The 21120-nt window shown below is 34.9% G+C and overlaps 4 protein-coding genes across 5 annotated transcripts; 3 read left to right on the top strand and 1 right to left on the bottom strand.

Moving 5' to 3' along the window:
• The first annotated feature begins 263 nt into the window (after positions 1–263).
• On the top strand, positions 264–1383 carry LOC143544944 (uncharacterized). Its single transcript, XM_077036915.1, has one exon. It carries the CDS (start codon positions 396–398, stop codon positions 1353–1355), a length of 960 nt encoding a protein of 319 aa, XP_076893030.1. The 5' UTR covers positions 264–395; the 3' UTR covers positions 1356–1383.
• A 1133-nt stretch (positions 1384–2516) lies between these two features.
• On the bottom strand, positions 2517–5611 carry LOC143544978 (F-box protein SKIP14-like). 2 transcript variants are annotated; one of them, XR_013137348.1, is made up of 3 exons: positions 4239–5611; positions 3085–3676; positions 2518–2950 (listed from the first exon to the last, which is right to left on the bottom strand). XR_013137348.1 is itself a non-coding variant. In XM_077036946.1 (2 exons), exons 1-2 carry the CDS (start codon positions 5004–5006, stop codon positions 3209–3211), a joined length of 1236 nt encoding a protein of 411 aa, XP_076893061.1. In that variant the 5' UTR covers positions 5007–5611; the 3' UTR covers positions 2517–3208. The 2 variants fall into 2 exon arrangements, 1 of the variants encoding a protein (XP_076893061.1); XM_077036946.1 differs by having other exon boundaries at positions 2517–3676.
• Positions 5612–9327: 3716 nt separating this feature from the next.
• LOC143544943 (putative thimet oligopeptidase) lies at positions 9328–13579 on the top strand. The gene is made up of 10 exons (XM_077036914.1): positions 9328–9540; positions 9661–9730; positions 10344–10451; positions 10625–10713; positions 11079–11124; positions 11233–11329; positions 11580–11653; positions 11834–11938; positions 12136–12216; positions 12966–13579. Exons 1-10 carry the CDS (start codon positions 9530–9532, stop codon positions 13089–13091), a joined length of 807 nt encoding a protein of 268 aa, XP_076893029.1. The 5' UTR covers positions 9328–9529; the 3' UTR covers positions 13092–13579.
• Positions 13580–15362: 1783 nt separating this feature from the next.
• LOC143544977 (serine/threonine protein phosphatase 2A 59 kDa regulatory subunit B' eta isoform-like) lies at positions 15363–18816 on the top strand. Its single transcript, XM_077036945.1, has 2 exons — positions 15363–17204; positions 18242–18816. Exons 1-2 carry the CDS (start codon positions 16047–16049, stop codon positions 18569–18571), a joined length of 1488 nt encoding a protein of 495 aa, XP_076893060.1. The 5' UTR covers positions 15363–16046; the 3' UTR covers positions 18572–18816.
• Positions 18817–21120: the final 2304 nt, after the last annotated feature.

Here is a 21120-nt window from a genome sequence, read left to right as displayed (position 1 = left end):
GAACCGAGCGTTCGTGAACTGTTTGGTGGGAAGTTTGTTTGCGTTCGTTCGTTTTATAAATTAACGAACACGAACAGAGGCCGTGTTTGTTCAATTGTGTTTGTGAACATTCAATGATGTGTTCATTAATGTTTGTTTGTTTGTTCATTAAAGGTTTTAATGACTTTTCTATTAAGCAAATTATTAACTATATAGCAATAACATATTAGTATTATGTGATAATTTTGTATGTAAAAGCTTATCAAATAAAACATTGCTTATGTTTGTTCATTTGTGTTCGTGAACCATTCACGAACAAGTTCATTTTGCTTAATTAACGAACACGAACAAGAAATTTCATTCGGTTAGCTATTCGTGAAACGTTCGCTTGTTCGATAAAAACTTAAAGGACTAACATGAATGAGACCTTGCTTTATAATTCATTTCATGCAGAATACAAAAGGACCAACGCCTGCATCACCAGCATCCGTCATAAACCGCCACCAATTCACTACTCAGGAAGAAAGATTTCGCAGCTTAACGGTTTCAGACAGCTGCATAATCCTGTATTGACCTCACTAGTTTCCAAATCCCTACCGTTGACTTTTACCAGTCAACTGACCCCATCAGACACCCCGGCCCAACAGTCAGAAGAATGGTTCGCCCTTCGAAGGGACAAGTTAACCACTAGCGCGTTTAGCACCGCGCTCGGTTTTTGGAAAGGGAAAAGAAGATATGAGCTTTGGCATGAAAAAGTGTTTGTTACAGATATGGAATCCATGATCATACCAGAGGCAATACGGGCCATGGAATGGGGCGTGAATAACGAATCAAAAGCTATTGAGAATTATAAAAGCATAACCGGTCGTGAAGTTAGTTCATTAGGATTTGCTACACATTCAGAAAGTAAATTTGACTGGATCGGTGCATCACCAGACGGGCTTCTCGGGTGTTTTCCGAATCTAGGGATTCTCGAAGTGAAATGCCCGTTTAATAAAGGGAAGCCCGAGTTAGCTTTACCGTGGACCAAAATGCCATATTATTACATGCCTCAAGTTCAGGGCCAAATGGAAGTTTTGGATAGAAATTGGGTCAATTTATATTGTTGGACGTTAAACGGGAGTACGATATTTCGAGTGTGTAGAGATCGAGAATATTGGACGTTGATTCACGGGATTTTACGGGAATTTTGGTGGGAAAATGTGGTCCCCGCAAAGGAAGCTTTGGCTATGGGAAGTGAAGTGGAAGCTAAGAAATATGAACCAACGTCTACACATCAGCAAACGGGCTTAGTGATCCGTAAAAGTATGGAGTTGGCGAACGGGTCAAAGCTGTTATGTAGGGATATTGCAGGCCATATTGAGTACTTCAGGTAATGATGTATAGAAGCGGGCCAATTTTCGGATTTGTTTTATGTCTAACGGGTCAAATGGGATGAACTAAAAGATTTAACCAAAAAGAAAGCGGATCACCGATAAATTGCTTTGTACATTTTTGTAATAATATATAACTTTGCAATCTGTATTTATCAAGTTGATTATTTGTAAACTTAAAAAATTAGAAATAAAAAATGTCTGTTGGTTGACCCGACCCGACCCAGCCCATTTGATCTGCAAGGTTTTAGCCTTTGAAGTTTTATGGAGACCAGGTCAAAGTCTTAAATTTTTTTTAGCTTTGAATTTTCACATTTTTAATTTTTTATGTTATGGGATTGTAAGGCAAGGCATGAATTTAGATTTCAAAGTTTGACTTTGACCCGTGTTGACTTTAATCAAGAACAAGTCAAAACTTGTTGAACCATAAAAGCCAACAATTAAATGATTGGATTACATTTAAAGTTTTCTTAACCTGAGGTTTAGATTATAACCTAAAACTTTTGCATCAAAACACAAATCTTTTAGGTAAAAATAAATAAAAAGAGGCGTAACATGGATCTTTTCGGGTCAAAGGGAACGTCATGGGCAGATCAGTGGGACCCGGTGCAAGATCCCCCGGCTAACGAGAAGATCACGAACAATAATAAGAAGGTGAAAGATGGGTCCATGAAGGGTAAAGGTGCGATGAAGTCGATTTTCACCCTTCCTTGGATGAAGAATATTGGAAAGAAATCGGATAAATAATTTAAGTTATGGTGTTTGTAGATTGTATTTCTTGATTCATTCATATATTAACTTTGTTGTAAAGATATTAAATGACCAACAAATATTATTAATTTTAGTTTTCATTTGTGAATTGTTAAAAGATATTTAAATGTATTCTAGTTTATCAAGTTTGCAACAATTTTTTCTATAAATGTTTGTGATTTATAAATTCCTTAATCAATTACTGAAAATTTTAAAAATATAAGGCTATGTGTTATAGTCATGCGAGTGAAAAAGAAAAAAAATGCTTATCAATAATGTTTATTTTAATAAAATATTATTTACTTACAAAATTCATACATGTTATAAATACCTTTGAATGGGACCCTAGATATTTATTAAAATTTGCATATTTAAAATACACATATCTATTCTATACATAGTCATATCTTTTGGCAAAGATCACACTTTAAACAATTATAATACTACCATATGTAAAATGATGTAATAACTTGGACTCCGCACATTAAACATCATACATTGCATGTACATGCATTATTGTCTCAAACCAGAATGCATAACAAGATATAATACTTACCAAAATACAAACACTTCTGTAAAACATAAACATATAAACTCGACGGACTCGATGTAATAACCGAACATAGTGAACCAACATAAGTCTCCAAACACCTTCAAATGTGGTCAACGACCACTAATCGCCAACCAGGCCAGCTCAATCTTGTTGTAGACTCGAACCTGGATCTCTGGACCCACATGAGCACTAGACCTCGGACCAAACCATATCACTGTAGCCATTTAAGAAGACGGTTTGAACCGTCATGACACACGGCTAGTGCATCCTATGGTCATGGAACCCTAACCATGACCTCAATTAGCAAGCACTCCTCTTTTTATCCGACATTCGTGTATTTGTGTTGCTTTTCCGTCTTTCAATCAACAAACCGACACGGGCTTCTTGAGTTTTTTCTCCATTATATGGTCATGGAACCCTAACCATGACCTCCATTAGCAATCACTCCTCTTTCTATCCGGCATTCGTGTATTTGTGTTGCCTTTTTCGTCTTTCAACCAACTAACCGACACGGGCTTTTTTCCTCCTCGGATTAAGCGTTGACATGGTCAACCTAGCCATGTGGCTCTTGGCACCTAGGCAACTGTTTCAAACATTCTGAACAAAGATACTCCAACGAAAACGTTTCTTCATATTCACTATTATGCACACACCGCCCACATTCAGCACACCTCGGAATGCAGATGATGCAAGCCCTGCATTGATCTTTCGGTTGGCACCCGCCAGCTGGACAGTCGTATACAAGTCTCAAATTCTGGCATCTAGGGCATATTTCAACATCTATAGATCGATCATCATCACATTGTGTGTACATTTTTGCACGGTGATAATGATGTGGAATGCTCTTGTTTTTATCAGCTCCCAACAAGTTATTCAACTGTTGAAAATGATCAAGTGTAATGCCGTAAAATCCACCTGTTCTTATATGTTTTATACCACCGGTTTCCGCACTTGAGTTGAAAGCCTTCAAACTGTTCAAAATACCCTCTATACTGAGTCTTGTGCATCCAGGAATAAATAACTGCATTAAAAAACAATAGCACTATTAAGAAAAATTACAAGAAATTAAACAGATATAAGCTATGGTATTTTAGAATGTAAATACTGAGTGCAACTTGACCAGTCTCAGAAACAAATCTTTTTTAGAAAACATTTTTAACATAAATACGTTGACACGATTAAAGCGTTTAAACGGAGGGTCGGCGCCTAAGACTTATATAAATTCTTGTCAGCATAGCAGCATTTGTTCATGTATTTGTGATGATCAAAGTGATATAAAATATTATTCATTTAACCCAACTCAATTGGCATAAATCCAACACTTTGCATTTTGAAAAAATATTAAAGAAAAAAAAGAAAGAAATCAAGAATACACATGTAGTGTCTGCTGTCTTCTTCTAATCAAATATCATATTATCCAAAACAGGTATACTATTCATGCATTGAATTCAAAATGACAGAAAGAATGTAATTCAAGATGACTAAATTTAGGCATTCTATTTAAAGACAGATTTTTATTAACAGTAATAGCCTGTAAACAATAATAAATATGACAAAAATATACCAATATAGAAATTGCATACCTTTGTCAATTTTGGATTTGTTTCCAATACGCGCCTCAAACCATCATCCGTGATCTTCGGGCATTTAATTAGGCTTAGAAACCGAAGATTACCTTCAGCACGGTTAGTTAACCGGATAAGAGCATCATCAGTAATTCTCTCATTCAATGGCTGATCAATGTACAGATTTCTCCATAAAAGAGAATCGTTACGGACAGTATGACACAAAGATCTACAAACACGCTCCACCGTAAGAAGATCTTTAGTTCCCAGATAACCAAGTGCTAGAACAAAAGCATCATGAGGCTCTCCTCCATTAACATCAGAACAAGTAGCAAACTCATTAACAGATTCTTCAGATTTCGTAACAAGAACACCTTCACCTTCACTTACACTATCAAAACCCTTATTTTGTTGATCATGAAACGTCATCATCGGATACGACTGAAACTTCATAGCACTGTTCCAAAAAAAATTAAAACCCGCAAACAGCTCGTAATCCTCTTTATGATTCACCATGGTGTTCCTCATAAAATCCCCATACTCAAGCTCTAAGTCACCAAGCCATCCCGTGATGGCGGTAAACGTCGTGCTAATATCAATATCCATCCCAAACGGATCCGACGGCAACAAATCAACAATATCTTTCGAAACAGAATCCGGCGAACCACCCTTATCACCACCTATCTCTCTCCGGTGACCAAACCGATCATGCGCTTCCTCATGAACCATATTATCTTCCAACGTACGCGCCGGGAAAATCGGACGTTGCGAAAAATTCAACGTCATTCTCTACAACCCTAACAGAAATTCCAAACAAAACCAAACCCTAACTTTTTTCTTCTTTTTACTAATTTTCGACTTTTTTATTCGCTTTTCCGACAATCACCTTATTCACCTAACCCCTAAACATAACCGAAACGCATTCGCACCGAGTTTTCACCATCGAAACCCTAATTTTTGGAGCAAAACTTAAAAAAAACGCGCCAAAAATCTCACAAAAGCTTCTTGTATACCAGATACACTGTACAGATCAACGAATCAACTAATCATAACGCCTTAAAATTTAACCTAATTAACCTAAAATCACCAAATCAATCAATCCGACCGAATATTCCGGCGGAATATTCCGGCGAAACAAAATGACCTAAATCACCGGTAACGTGAATCAATCGATTACCGAATAACGTAACGTAATAACCTAATAAACGTTTAACCTAATTAACCTAATTATGAACACAACACGTCAAATTAACCTTCAAAGGAACCAAATCCAATCAATTACCGGCGATTCATGAATGCAGATGACGTAATTGAACGAATCGGTGAAATTTTGGGGGTGAATTTTAGAGAGAGAAACTGGAGGATTGTAGAGAGAGAAAGTGGTGGAATGTAATGTTTAATGTAAATGTAAAGAGATGAATATTATTAATTATTATTATATTGTTATTGTTATTGTTATTATTATGATGAGAAGAGGTGGAAACCGACACGTGTGGGGTAAATGGTGAATTACTAGTTGTATGTGGCGGGAGTATGAGAGCATCTAATTTTGCGCTTCACCGTTTGTGATAAGTGAAGGTGTTGTTGTTTATCGGGTGAAGGTGAATAGTAATACGGTAATTATTACTTTATTAGTGGTCAAAATGTCAAATACTTCCTAGTATTTTGTTTCTTCTATTTTTGTTCTCATCCACCAATTTCTCATAAACTTTCTAAACAATATGCTAATGGGGTATGTTTAATATGGGGTAATGGAATGGACGATGGAATGGAATGGAATGGAATGGAATGGAATGGACGTGGTAATGGAATGGATAGAGGAATGGAATGGGTTATTACCATTCCAGTGAAATGTTTGGTTACCATATGGGAATGAAATGAATCATTACTTTATATTGTTAGTAGGTAAAAAAAAATAAAATTAAAATTGTAGTGAGTGGTGGTGGTGGGAGCGATGACGGTAACGGTGGAGGGCAGTAACAGTGGAGGTGGTGGTGGGCAGCGGTAACAGTGGGCGGCGTGTGTGATGGTGGGGCGATGAATGATAGATGCGGTGGGCGGCTAGAGGTGGTGGCTTGCTGGCACAGATGGCGATGGTTTGTAAAGGTGGATGGTGGCGGCGGTGGACGCCGATGGTGGTGATTGGTGGCAGTGGTCGTGGTGGTGAGCAGCGGTGACGGTGGGCGGCATGTGTGATGGTGGGGCGATGGTTGATATATACGGCAGGCGGCTGGCGGTGCTGGGTGGTTGGCACCGATGGCGATGGTTGGTGGAGGTGGGTGGTGGCGGAGGTGGACGGCGATGGTGGTGGCCGGTGGCAGTGGCGGCGGTGGTTGGTGGTGGTGGTGGGTGTTGATGTTGGGTAGTGGTGGTGTTGGGAGTGTAGTGGAGGTGATGTAGGGTGAATGAGGGAATAGAATGGAAAAAAAACATGGGGTATGGATGGAATGAAATTGGGGTATTTTAGAGGGAATGAAATGAACTAGGTAATGAGTCATTCCATTCCTTTGGCCAACCAAACACACTATTTTCCATTCCCTCACAATGGGTCATTCAATTTCGTCCTCCATTACTGCATACCAAACGCTACCCTAAGGTGCACAAACCGGGTTTAAGACTCAAAACTGGTTTGGATTAAAACCAGTTCGGTTCACTTTGATTAATAAAAGTTGAATTTGGTTTATTATTGGTATCGGTTCGGGCTAAACATGGTTTCTTGACAGGTAATGATCGGTTTTGGTACGGGTTTTACCGTGTTTTGGCCGGTTTCGGTTCGGTTAATTTTGGTGGAGAAAATTACAAACTAGTTCCGAACATTCGGTTTCTACATAATTGGTTTCAAACCTGTTCAGTTGCGGTTGTTTTTCGGGTCGGTTTGGTTAACTGATTCTTTTGCCCACCTGTACGATATAGCAATGTTTAAAAATGAGTTAATCGGATGTCATGCAAGTGGCCAGTACGTTTTAACCCTCGTAAATTGGGCAAATGGTAGCGGTTTATAAGTTGAATCGCCGGTAAAAGTGGTAATAATAAAGGTGAGCATGATTCGAGTAAGACCCACAATATCTAAAACGACCAGATATGGTTATATTAATAGGGTCGTTTTCCATATCCTGTGAATACCATTAATCGGGTCTAGGTTTAGGTCGGGTATGGCGGGCAAGACATGTTTTCTCGTATAGGAGTGATTACGAACCATGTAAGTAGGGTCGGGTCGTCTATGAGAATCCCTTCAACGTATGGGGTTCGGGACGAGTATAAAAAAGGACATCTTAAATTACGTTTTTAATTATATGATTAATAATTCGACAACTTTGCCAATTAGGTTTTATTTCCAAAAGCCAATGCGGACCAAGGCCAAATAATAATAATGATAATAAGTTGCTAAAATAGCCATTTAAAACACAAAATTAAGTTTTTTTATATAAAAATAAAAATATCATCAATGGAATTGACCGCGTGACCTTTTATTATGTAGACTACCACTATTTTCATTGCACCAAAGAATCATTTTGCATATTTATGTTTTAATACAAAGATATATAAAAGATATATATAATTTTTAACGATTATGGGCCTCTTGGGAGAATGGGTTTGGCCCCTCCTTGACCCCCTTTGGGCCCATCCTATTCATGCAAGATTTGAACCGATCAGACCCGATTACTTAAAATATGATTAGTTCATGGGTCTTGAGAATACCAATAACCAGATGCGGGTCGATATTGGGGATAAGACCATTTGCTCACCCTTGGGTAATACGATTCATACCGGGTATCGTTTTGATTCCAAAGTAAAAAAGTTTTGTTCTGGCCAATCTTTTAAACTGTTTTAGCAGTTCAACCAATAGCGATTTACCTCCGAATAAAAATTATTAACCTAGTGGCCTTTATTTGAAAAACTTGTATATAATAAAACTTATTATAGACTTTTATTTAAAAACATTATTGGAAACTTGTTTTTATTATGTAATCGTGTACTTTTGAAAAAAAAATTATATTTAAAGTTGTATTTCTATGCAATTATAATGTTAACTAGTCAACCCGATTAAACAGTATGATACAATCCTTTTAGCCGTTAAACCTTTTCTAAGCCCAATACGTTACTGTTGAAAAACCAATTTTTCAAAACACTGCAATATAGTGGATATTCACGTGTCCATTAATAATGTTTGAACTTAATATTGCTTTTGACTAAATGATATGTTCATGTTAGATCTAGCTAGTGATATTTGGTCATGGCCATTTATTTTTAACAAGCTTTATATACACCGACCGCACATTTGTTTTTACTATGTATAACGAACAAAGTTCATGTGGCCAATCAAATAAATAAAAATGAAAGCAAGGAATATTTTGTATGATTGATATGAATATATATAGAGTGAGTTTGTAACTAAAACTTAGTAAATTGTTTGCAAGCCTTTTTTTTCTATTAATAACAAGGCTATAGGTTATAGACTGTGTAAACTGTAAATACAGAATTTGAATAATATAAAATGAAATGATTTATAAATTTGTAAATTATTTTTTATAAAATGATATAATTCATATTACACGGGTTAAATAATAAAATAAATATTCAATATATAAAAAAGTTTTATGAACAAACTTAATTTTCTTTAAATAAAAAAAACATTATATAAAATTATTTTTAAAAATCATTATTATTTATAGAAGAAGTAGACCAAACATTATATAATTAACCTTTTCATTATAGTAACACAATTTTAATATTTATTTTATTTTTTGTTTTTTCTTTCAAGTTCATTGATTACCCTTTTATCTTTATAAAAGAAGATAATGTAAATCTTGAGATTCAAACAAGTGAAACAACAAACCTTTTATTGTCGATATATATACTCTTTGAATTTGAAGCTATAACGTTGTTGACTATAATTTATAAAATATCATCAATAGTGTGACTAGTTGTCTTGTGGGTATTTAGTTGCCTTTTCATGAAACACGTAGCCTCTTACTAGGTTCATTCTATCACCAATACCAAGAAAGACATTATGAGGAATGCGTAATAGGCTAATTTGTTTGAATAGTATGATTTTGGCGGTTGTATAAAAAAACCTATACTTTTGGCAACTTTAATTACCCATGTGTCCTATTCAGAAGTAAATGGGCCAAAACTGCCACCTGTAAATTTGTCTGAATGATCTAGATAATAAACAACTTGCACCTTTAATTACTGCAGGCTTAAGATTTGAAAAAGTTTCTGACGCAGAGGTCTGGCACACTGATGTTGAGCTTCATTCAGTTTTTGACTTGAACTCTACTGATTTAATTGGTCACTTCTACCTTGATATGTATACCAGGTTCATATTTCAAATACTTTTCTGTTATATATGTTCATCATTTTATTAGTAGAATGCTAACATAAGATAAATGGCACGTGACTTGTGATATATTAATGGGTTGTTTCTTTTCATTGACAGGGAAGGAAAGTATGGTCATACTTGTGTAGTCCCTCTCCAAAACGGTTCTTTAACCGGTGGTTCAAGACAGGTATATGTAACTGTTGAGTTTTAGGTTTCAAGTGTTTTGAGTTCATCATTATCTTGTTTTTAGGTGATTGTTAGCGTTAGTTTATAATTAATTTGTTTAGTTTAGAATAAAACAGGGATTAGACTGCAATTAGGATATGATTTATGTGTCTATATATTGTTACTTATTTAAATATGTTATCAGTGTATAACAGCATAGTATTTTTGATTTTCTCAAGTTTCCTCGACAACGTAATATACAAAGATCCCAATTTTACCCATTAAATCTATCAAGATTTCCAAGTCCCTTTGTTATATTCTGGTGGGTCAACATAGTTGGCTCTGGTGGAATTTTCCAAGAATAAAATTGACATTTTGCAATATAAAATCTGTGTTAATTGTATGTATTTTAAAGTTTTGTTATTTTTTGTTTTGGGATGGAAGGAGTACGAAAATATACATGAATGTATTTATATCCACATACATGTGCGTGCACGTGCATTAAAGTGAACTTATAGTGGGCTAATTGATGAGCCACATTATTCTGGTTTGGCTGAGCAGGATAGCTTAGCCACTTCCATTTTTTATATGATAATGCATGCTTAATGAGATTCCACCTGTAATTTCTGTTTCAGATTCCTGTAGCCTTGCTAGTAACTCAAATTAAAAAGGAAGTTGGTGACGCTCCTGTGTTATTACGGTTCTCTGAAGTCCTTAAACTTTTTCACGAGTTTGGCCATGTGGTATGTGAACTTTCATTCCTGAACTTTGACCAAAAAATGCATAATTGATTACATTAACTTTGCGCAATGGTTTTAGAAAATACATAATTAGTTACATGGTTTTGAACTTTTGAATTCTCTTTTTATTCCACTGCATTAACCTTTTCATTTTCATTTCTTAATGATGGTTTTAGGTTCACTACATGTGCAATCGTGCATCATATGCAAAATTTAGTGGATTGCGTCACTTTGTGGAGATACCTGCCCAGGTTTTAGAAAATTGGTATGTTTGTGTTTATAAATTCTTGGGGATAATGTATGTGGATGCCACCCGTGTATTCTACTTATTTTATACCAAATCTGAAAAAAACACGACTAATGGCCAAAATATCTTTATATTTTTGGAAATACAATGACACCATTGTATCGGGCTATCAATAAACAGCGATTCTGCGTGTAAAAAGGACTAGTTTGTTTTTCCAATTTACAATATTCTTGAATATATTTAGCTGGATTTGGTATAAGTGAAAGTGAACAGTTACTTTAGTCCCAAAGAAAGTTGAATAACTGAATGACCTCTACATATATCATCTCTAAATTGTTTTACCTGTGAACTATGCATTTAGTAAATTTAATTCATTTTCATAGGTGTTATGAAGCCTCTTCCATGAAACTGATATCTGGTTTTCATCAGGTGACCTATTTCTGTATTCTGGCATGTGTACTACTAATTTGCTACTAAATATTCTAAGTCAAGTTTTACTTCTATCATTTAAACTTAAGATCACTCAATTTCTTGTAGGACATCACTAAGCCTTTAGGTGATGATGTGTGCAAGTCACTTAAGAGATGGCGGTGTTCCTTTTCAGCACTTAAGTTAAAGCAAGAAATTTTATACTGTAAGTTATTTTACAAGAGTTTTTTTCTATTATTTAATTTCATAAGATACTATTTGTCTAACATAGGGTAAATATATAGAAGTGAGAAACAAGTTAGTAAACAATGCTCCTTGAGAATCATCATGTTAGTTGTTATGTAGTATATGTGATCATGTGTTGTATGGTGCATAGATTTTCACCTTTATTACAATTTTTTACATTAATAATATCTTCTATTCCATAATGACTAAAAAGAAGAGTTATCTTTCAGGTCTTTTTGATCAGATTATTCATTCGACTGAAAACGTTGACATCGTTGGTTTATTTAAACATCTTCATCCAAAGGTAATAGTGTGATTTATTTAGTAGTTAATTCTGTAGAGATCTAGCCAACATGTTAACTGGTTTTATATTTATATACTATGAATGGGTAAAAATGAGAATTTGCGGTTTAAAAGGGTAAAAGCGTTATCATAACATTTGGAGTAAATAAACATTATTTTTTTAACCTTTTCTTCTTTTCAGGTAATGTTAGGTTTACCAATGTTGGAAGGAATCAATCCAGCTTCTTCTTTCCCAAGTAGTGCAATTGGCTGTGAAGCTGCTTGCTATAGTCATATTTGGAGTCAGGTATTTAACTAGTTTTATAATTTTACAAAGCAATTAATAATATTATTTTTTGGTGGCATGAAAATCAATTTTTCGGTTCGAATGCATACAACGATATGACCAGTTACGCTTTACTGTTGCTTTGACTTGATTAATAAATATGTAGACTGCAAGTATGCTGGCATTTTATATTTGTAACATAAAGTATATCGCTACAGGTTTTTGCAGCTGATATATACGCATCAAAGTTTCGTGATAATATTTTCAATCAGCATACAGGCATGCAGTTCAGGAATAAGGTAATCAAATTATACTCCCTAATTAAAAACTAAAAGAAAAATAGAAATTCAATGAGATGAATATAACTTATGTATGCCTTCATGGTCCTTTAATATTCCAGAATACATTCTTTGCAAGTTGATGTAAAAGTATTCTGTTACAGTTCTAGTGGCCATGAGGGGCGGTTGGGGAAAATTGTTCCCGCAGCATTAACCACATGTACCTAGGGGTTCAAACGAGCCGAGCCCGAGCTCGGTTCGTTTAACTTACACGGAGCTCGGCTCGTTTACTATTTTTTAATTGTTAATATAATAATTTTTTCATATGCATTTTTTTAAATTAGAATTTTATGTATAAAATAATATATATTATTTAGTTCTTTTTATTTATTTTCTCATAGCATTAACTATATTGATTAATAATGATTAAATATACATTTTAAAAAATTATATGAATGACAGGCTCATTGCGGCTCGTGAGCGGCTCAAGCTCGATAACTGAAGCTCGGGCTCGTTTATTAACCGAGGTTACTTTTAGGCTCGATTAGGCTCGGTTCGTTCGAGCTTTTTAACAAGCCGATCTCGAGTGGCTCGCGAGCGGCTCGGCTCGTTTGCCTCTATAGTATTTCTAAGGGGGTGTTTGGGGAACAACTTATTTCACTCTGGAATAATCATATGAACTGTTTAGATAATCAAAACCCCAAACACCGCCTAATCTTTATTTAAAAAAAAGCTGTTGACTTCATTAAAAACTGAGCATTGGTCAACAGGTATTGGAACCCGGAGGATCAAAGGAACCTATCGAACTCCTATCAGATTTCCTTGGAAGAGAACCCTCAATCCAAGCTTTCGTTTACAGCAAAGCCCAAGCATATGATAATTCATCTTTCAGATGAAAACGTCACATGCTAGTCTCGCGCAGCCTTCTTCTCTTGTCAGGTCCAACAAATTTTAGTTCGCAACCAATAGATTTTAAGTTAAATGTTTCTGTGAATGTAATTTAAGTTTTTTCACTTGTTTTACGTTAGGCGTGTAAACGAGCTGAGCTTCTTGTGAGATACATGAGCCTCGGCTTAACACGCCGAACTCAACTAGAATTGCGTGCCTAAATGAGTTTATTTATTATATTAATGTAACAATAGTAATAGTTTATTATTTCATATAGTTGATATATAAGTACAAAATAATTAATATATATGTATAAATTATAATAATAGTTATATATGTATGGTAAGGTTGTTACAAAAGATTATGATCTATAGCAGAGTAGATTTTGCCCATGGTTGGTCATGATGGTGTCTACCACCAATTTTATCTGGTTTTTGCTTGAAGATTTGCCAATTATTTGTTTTGTGGGCCATCTTCATTCAACTTGCAAAAAAGGTTCTTGGATATGTTAGGATCTCCGGGTGGGGCCAGGGCGGCATTCTAGTGGGTGAGAAATGCGGGTTTGGTTTTGAGGCGGTTTGGTCGACTTTTTTCTTGATATTTTATAGATTTTGGTTGCATTTTGTGCGTAATGAGTTAAATTATAAATAGACAATCTTGGAGCGGAAGTTAGAGCGGGTGAAAATCATATCATTAAGAAGATAATTAACTACACTGTTAGAAGGATTAAGCGTTTCTTTATTATTTATCGAGGAAGATTAAATTGAAGCTTAATAGGATTTTTCTAATAATGATTACAATGTTAACCTTGTATAGATAAGATGCTTTGCATAATTGCATATGGGTGAATAGTGAGATTTGCTTATCCTTTTGTCTTTTAAGGGTTGTATCTTTTGCTTAAAAAGCAATGCATATATTCATGTTGGCATTATTGGATCTTTAATATTTGTATACATGCATGCAGCCAACTAGCCAAGTAAACTTGTACCTTGTCCTTGATGACACTTTAGAATATAAATTGTGATGGCCAATTAAATGCATTTCACTAGTTTTATCTTTTTAATTATTTATAAAGATGTAAAATATCCAAGATAAGCAATTTTAAATTAGCAGTTTTCAAGTTACCTTTATATGACTAAGTGTAACAAATCTCAAACAGGGCTGGCTATACAAGTATTTTGGGGCCTCAACAAGACTTATTCTGGCCTTTTTTTATACAAATTGCAATCTATACATTCTCATCTAACATTGATAAATAAAAAAAATCTAAACTTTTAAGAATTTCTAAAAAAATATTTCTCAACATTGGTGAGGAATGAAAATGACGTAAAAACACTTAAAAAAGAAAGTGTTTCATCCATATTTTTAAGGCTGACTGTAACACTACAAGTCATGTAGCATAACTAGTCAGCAATTCAGCATACATATCATTCTCACATGCAACCTACTTTTTAATATATTATTAGTCTGTAAGACAAAAACAAATAAGAAATAAGCTACGAATGATGGGCATGCCTAAGAATAGAGCTTCAAGGGTGCTTAGAGAACAACGATGCATGCCACCGATTGCCACTTGACAGACATTGTATCACCACACACATGGTGGGACCCCACCGAAAACTCGCGTCAGCTCGAAATTCAAACTGACAATCTGACAATACTTAGTGGGTGTTTGGGAGTGCATTTCTTTTTTGCTTTTTGGAGCGGTAAAATGTCCAAAATGCCCCTCTAAAAGCAACTAAAAGCAACTAATTGAAGCTTTTAGGTGCTTTTGGAGAGAATATTTTGGACATTTTGCCTCTTCAAAAATCAAAAAACAAAAAAAAAGCACTCCCAAACATGCCCTAAGCTCAAATTCTTATTATATGTTAACAAAAACTCCCTAGTAAATTCCAAAACTTGAAAAAAAAGAAAATGACAAGAAAAAAAATAAAAAACAATCTGGAGTCAACACCACACACATGACATAACAAATCTGAAGGTTGGCTTGGTCTTTCTTGTTAGGTTGGTTTCAAGTTATTGTTATTTCAACCCCAACCCACCAACTCAATTTTCTTCATTTCATTTCAGATTCCCTATTTGTTCTCTTCTCATTTTTATTCTTCACTATCAAGTTTCAAGGCTTTAACTAGTTTACTACAACAAAGTGTGAACAAAAGTAAAGCATCATACCTTTTTACCCATCACACAAAAAAGCTCATTCCTTTATCATAAAAAAAGATAAAAAAAACCCATCTTTTTTTTCAAGATTTGTTCTTTATCTTCACTTTCAAGTTCCAAGATTGTTGAACCCCAAGTGGGTTTTAATGGGTTCAAATCAAGAATCAGAATCTTTCACTCTTTTTAGGGTTTTGATCTAAAGAAAATTGATGTGGGGGGTTTTGAAAAAAAGGGTATTAATAATATTTGGGGGTGTTTGTTTGGGTTTGATTCAGATTGGTGGGTTTGTGATGTATAATTCAGATTTGTTTTTGTGTATTTGGTGTGCTTTGTAATAGGATTTAATTGGATTGTAAAGGCTCTTGCTTTCTTGATAAGAATTGGAAGGTTTTTAGGAAACAATCCAAAATTTCAAGAAATCAAGAATCTTTAGGTGTTTATTTTATCATAGGATTGTAAAGGCTTTTGCTTTCTTGATGATTTTGGTTAGAATTTAGGGCTTCCTTAGTTTCTTGTAAAGTTTTCAAGAAAAAGTTTAAATTTTCACAAAAATCAAGAATCTTTAGTAAAGGCTTGTGCTTTCTTGATGGGGTTGTAGGATCTTGATGTTTTAGGTTTCCATAGTTTCTTGTAAAGTTTTCAGAAAAAGTTTAAATTTTTACAAAAATCAAGAATCTTTAGCTGTTTTTTTAGTCATAGGATTGTAAAGGCATTTGCTTTCTTAATAGGTTTGGATTAGAATTGAAGTTGAGAATTTAGGGTTTCCGCTGTTTACAAGAAATCGGTTCTTTGAAATCTAAGATATGATCAAGCAAATTCTCAGTAAAGTTTCCAGGAAACAGTCCAAGTATTCAAAAAATCAAGAATCTTTCGGTACCCAAAACAGTAATTTAGCAAGTGGGAATTCAAGAAAGCTCACAAGTTCCGACATTTCCGCCCCTTTAAATCCTAGATGTAATCCAAACGACACAAATTCCCGTAATGGTGGTCGTGTAAGTGTTTCTTATGAATCTTTACCGAGTTTTAGAGACGTCCCAAGCAGTGAAAAACATATATTATTCGTAAAGAAAGTAATTATGTGTTCTGTAGTTTTCGATTTCACCGACTCAGCAAAACACCTCAAAGAAAAAGAAATGAAGCGCCAGATGTTATTAGACTTAGTCGATTATATTGCTTCTAGTAACGTTAAGTTCACAGAATCCGTTATGCAAGAGTTTGTGAAAATGGTATCTGCGAATTTGTTCAGAGAGCTCAAGCCTCAACCGCGTGACTGCAAAATCTTGGACTCTTATGATGTAGAAGAAGAAGAACCATCAATGGATCCATCATGGCCTCATTTGCAAATAGTTTATGAACTTTTACTTAGGTTTATCGCATCACCCGAAGCCGATGCGAAGATTGCAAAAAAGTTCATTGATCCTTACTTTGTTCTCAGGTTATTAGACTTGTTCGACTCGGAAGACCCTCGAGAACGCGACTACTTAAAGACGATTCTTCATCGTGTTTATGGTAAATTCATGGTTCATCGTCCGTTTGTTAGAAAATCTATAAACAATATCTTTTACAGATTTGTTTTAGAGACCGAAAAACATAACGGGATTGCTGAACTTTTGGAGATTTTAGGAAGTATAGTTAACGGGTTTGCTTTGCCTTTGAAGGAAGAACACAAGCTGTTTCTTTCAAGGGCTTTAATCCCATTGCATAAACCGAAATGTTTGGCGATGTATCATCAGCAATTATCATATTGTATTACACAGTATGTTGAAAAAGATTGCAAATTGGCTGATATGGTAATAAGAGGTTTGTTGAAGTATTGGCCCGTTACGAATAGTTCGAAGGAACTTATGTTTTTAGGTGAGTTGGAAGAGGTTCTAGAAGCAACGCAACAACCACAGTTTCATCGGTGTATGGTGCCTTTATTTAAGCAAATCGCTCGTTGCTTAAACAGTTCACACTTTCAGGTAATTTGTCATTTTTTTTGTATCTTATTTTTCGTAAGCGTAATAGTTGATTAGTTGTTGCTAGAATTCCAATTTTTAACCCAAACCGAAACCAATCAAAACCAGAAATGGTTAAGTAACCGGTTTTAACCCAAAACGAAACCGGTTTCTAGTTTTAAACTGGTTTGTGCACCTCTAGTTCACACTTCATTCTAGTTACAACAGTCACTTTACTAGCACATAAGTAGGAATTTATACCGAGTTACTGACCCGTTTTGTGGGTCCCATTTTTAACCTTTTTGCATGTCAAGGAAACCGGGCCTACCAAGTGAGCGGATATAGTTAAAACCTAATAGGCTAATATAGTAATATGTCTTGCTTTAAATTATGTTCTGTAACACAAACATGGAAAGTTAGGTTTGTAAAAGTCGAGCTGCTTATGAGCTACTTGAAATCTTCCAGCTAAAAGCTCGTATTGAGCCGAGCTTAAATTTTTTATGTCGAGCTGAGCTCAAGTCTCAAAATAAGCTCTTTTTACTAAAACTGATGGGCCTTTAGAGTTTAAGATATAACCAAAACCTCTTTATCTTTTATCCATTTTTTCTTCGAGCCTTGAGGGTATTTTTTGTAAAAAACTCGAAGCTTTTTGATTAATGTTGTCGCTTTGAGGGGTGTAAACGAGTCAAGCCCGACTAGGCTCGAGCTCGGCTCATTTTGACTTATTAGAGCTCGAGCTCGGCTCATGAATTGTTTTCTCAAGCTTTTTATTTATTTATTTATTAAACTATATATGTTTTTAATTAATTTTATATATTTTGAGAAAAACATTAAACGAGCCTAAGCGAGCCTGAAAGTGCTTCCTTTACATGGATCAAGCTCGGGCTCGATAACTAATCGAGCTTAATCGAGGCTCGTCTCGTTTCGAGCTTTTTATCAATCCGAGCTCAAGCAGCTCAGCTCGTTTGCACCCTAGGTAGTTTAGGTATTTCTCATCATCATGCATAAATTCATTAGCATAATTAGTAATGATTTTTTCATTTTTTTTTGTAATTTTCCAGGTGGCAGAAAGAGCTCTTTTCTTTTGGAACAATGATCACATCGAGAGTTTGATTCGACAAAACCGCAAAGTAATATTACCAATAATGTTTCCCGCACTTGAACGAAACGGGAGGCACCATTGGAATCAAGCCGTGCATAGTTTGACTTTAAACGTTCGGAAACTCTTCTTTGACCTCGACCCTGAACTGTTCAACGAGTGTCTACTCAATTTTCAAGAAGAAGAGGCGAAGGAAGAAAAGATCCAAGCTAGACGCGAGTCCACGTGGAAACATTTAGAAGAAATCGGCGCAGATAAAGCTTCAAGTAATGAAGCTGTTCTTGTGAATTAAGACCCGGGTTTGTTCAGAAGGTGTTTAAAGATTCAAGCTTTAGGTTTTCTTGTTTGGAAAAATAACAATTTTATTGTAAATTTAGTATCATAAACCAGCTTAAAGAAAATGCAATTTTCATCAAGTTTCTGTTTTTTTTTTCTATATGCAAACCGGTTCCGGACCCGACCCGATGATAATACCCGGGTAGGAACCGGTTATTACTGTTTGAATTCCCAAAACCGATTTATAGCCATTGGTACTGACTAAAGGTGCAAAAACCAGTTTAAAATTCAAAACCGATTTGGGTTGAAACTTGAAACCGGTTCGGGTTGGTTAACAAAAGTCAAAACCGGTTAATGATCGGTTTTGGTTCGGGTTAAAACCCGTTTCTTGACCAGTTCTGATCGGTTTCGGTTTAGGTTTTGACCGGTTATTGCCGGTTTCGGTTCGGTTAACTTGTTCGGAACCGGTTTTGGTGGCGAAATTACAAACCGGTTCCAAACCTCCGGTTTCATTTGGTTCCAAACCGGTTTTTACATAATCGGTTTCAAACCGGTTCGGTTTCGGGTCGGGTCGGTTTACCGGTCTATTTGCCCAACTCTAGTACTGACTACGTAGCCATTTTCTTCAATTTTTGGACCGTTGGAACTGGTTTTTGTTTCACAAATTTGTATAAATAGTTGCGGGATGGATCGGTTGGGTACCCAACTTGGTTCACGGAATGTTTTGGAATTGGAATTTGAATGGAATGGAATTTGTTTGAATTGGAATCTCAATTTTGTCTGACGTGTTCGGTTAGCCAATGAATCTGAAACAATCACTTCAACCCCCACCAACCATTCCCCCGCACTACCGGTGACCCACAACGTTTATGGCCAACCCGACCCGCCGATGACCCGAACCATTTCCACCCGACCCGGTTTCGGCTATTTTGTTCCATTTTGTTGTATTTTTCGGTTTCATTGTTTTCGGGATGGAAGTTGCTCTTGTGAAGATTATTGGTAACTTGTAACAAGTTTGATTGATGTAGCTGTATTTTTATGTGTATTTTTAGAATAATCAGTTGTAACAAGTTTTAGAAGCTCACCCAAACACCCACTTATACGTTCAAAAACAAAACCGGTCTGCCCGTACAACTTATACGGTCGTTATTCCAAAAGATGGTGAATCTCAGAAACCTTGACGTGGGCTGTCCGTCTGTGCTGCCGGCCAAGACGCACAGGTGCCGGTGAGAGGCGGCTTAAGCTAAAAGGTTGAGAATAAAGAAGTAATACACTTAATGTTAAGAATGGTGGATAACCACAATTGTTCATTTCGTATCCCTTAAGGGTAGTTATTCTTCATTAGGAGGTAAATATCTATCTTGAATCCAAAGACAAATATCCATCAAGTTAAACCTTTTTAATGTTTATAATCCCATTTAATAATATTGTACTTGTAAAGATTACAGTTCTTTACATGTAATTATCTTACACGTGATTATTTTATGTGTTAAAGATATATAAATATATATGTTTATACAGTTTGTATAATTCTCTATGTAAAATTAGTCATATATAAATAAGGCGTGTCACATTATATTATACATGATAAAAAAGTATAGATTCAGAAAATAAGCATAGGTTTATGTTTCAACATGTTTCTAAACTAGAACCAATCATTTAATGTAAAAAATGAACCCTAATTTATTATATTATATATAAAATAATTGTAGTCCAGAAAGATATGCCATTCATAGTCCCATTTGTGTTCACAGCATGCCAAATGTGATTGCATTATTTGAAATTTGGTCGTTTGGATAATATGGTGACCTGTACATTTAAAGTTGAATGATTTATTCCATATAATAATAATAAGTGATTTTTATTTACAATTATTTCTTTATTAAAAAGATTTATTACTGGGCTGATAAGATTATATAATCAATTAATTGAATCAAAGTGTTACAACTTATAAGTGTATAAACATTAAAGTAAAGTACACGCATCGTGTACTTGCCTACTTGGAGTAGATATATGTTTTAAGGTCTAGGGGTATAACTTAACGTCTATGACGTTAAAGCTGAGTTAGCAAGGGTTAACAAGTGATATACCACTATTTTTATGGGTTAAGAGGCGTTAAATGCAACGTATGTTAAAATATTAACGGGCTTAAAATCATCTATACACACAATAATATTAATAATTTAACAATCAATTTAACATTAAATAAATAGAGGTAAATGGGGGTTAAACAAATTTTTTAGGGTGATATGATATGAAATGAAATGAGATAAAATAGGTGATGTGGTGTATATGTGAAGCTAAGGAGTGTTAATGTACACCTTTAGTCCTAATACAATAATTAACATAATCGATAAAATGTCATAACAAAAGTTCATATAAATAATATATCTATGAAAAGAATATACATTAATTACATTCTTTATACAACATACATAGATAATGATATTAACATCTCAATTTGTGATTCCTTCCATTATTATTGTATAGTTGGTCTAATTAATGTTGGATTAGGATAATGTAATCAACGTAATTAAAAAATAATTTCTAAAGTCAATAAGTTGT

This window comes from Bidens hawaiensis, unplaced genomic scaffold, assembly GCF_021521415.1.
Source record: "Bidens hawaiensis isolate Kalapana, Puna unplaced genomic scaffold, B.hawaiensis_p1.1 tig00013805_1, whole genome shotgun sequence".
Classification (NCBI taxonomy): domain Eukaryota; kingdom Viridiplantae; phylum Streptophyta; class Magnoliopsida; order Asterales; family Asteraceae; genus Bidens; species Bidens hawaiensis.
This window is presented reverse-complemented; position numbering and strand designations above follow the sequence as displayed.

What these genes read in the sequence shown, in the direction of transcription:
- LOC143544944 (XM_077036915.1), top strand. Translation starts at nt 396, where the DNA reads ATGAATGAGACCTTGCTTTATAATTCATTTCATGCAGAATACAAAAGG.
- LOC143544978 (XM_077036946.1), bottom strand. Translation starts at nt 5,006, where the DNA reads ATGACGTTGAATTTTTCGCAACGTCCGATTTTCCCGGCGCGTACGTTG. An exon ending in CAAATCCAAAATTGACAAAG is followed by an intron (nt 3,677 to 4,238) that starts GTATGCAATTTC and finishes TTTTTAATGCAG; the next exon opens with TTATTTATTCCTGGATGCAC.
- LOC143544943 (XM_077036914.1), top strand. An exon ending in TTCACGAGTTTGGCCATGTG is followed by an intron (nt 10,452 to 10,624) that starts GTATGTGAACTT and finishes TGATGGTTTTAG; the next exon opens with GTTCACTACATGTGCAATCG. An exon ending in ATAGTCATATTTGGAGTCAG is followed by an intron (nt 11,939 to 12,135) that starts GTATTTAACTAG and finishes ATATCGCTACAG; the next exon opens with GTTTTTGCAGCTGATATATA.
- LOC143544977 (XM_077036945.1), top strand. Translation starts at nt 16,047, where the DNA reads ATGATCAAGCAAATTCTCAGTAAAGTTTCCAGGAAACAGTCCAAGTAT. An exon ending in TAAACAGTTCACACTTTCAG is followed by an intron (nt 17,205 to 18,241) that starts GTAATTTGTCAT and finishes GTAATTTTCCAG; the next exon opens with GTGGCAGAAAGAGCTCTTTT.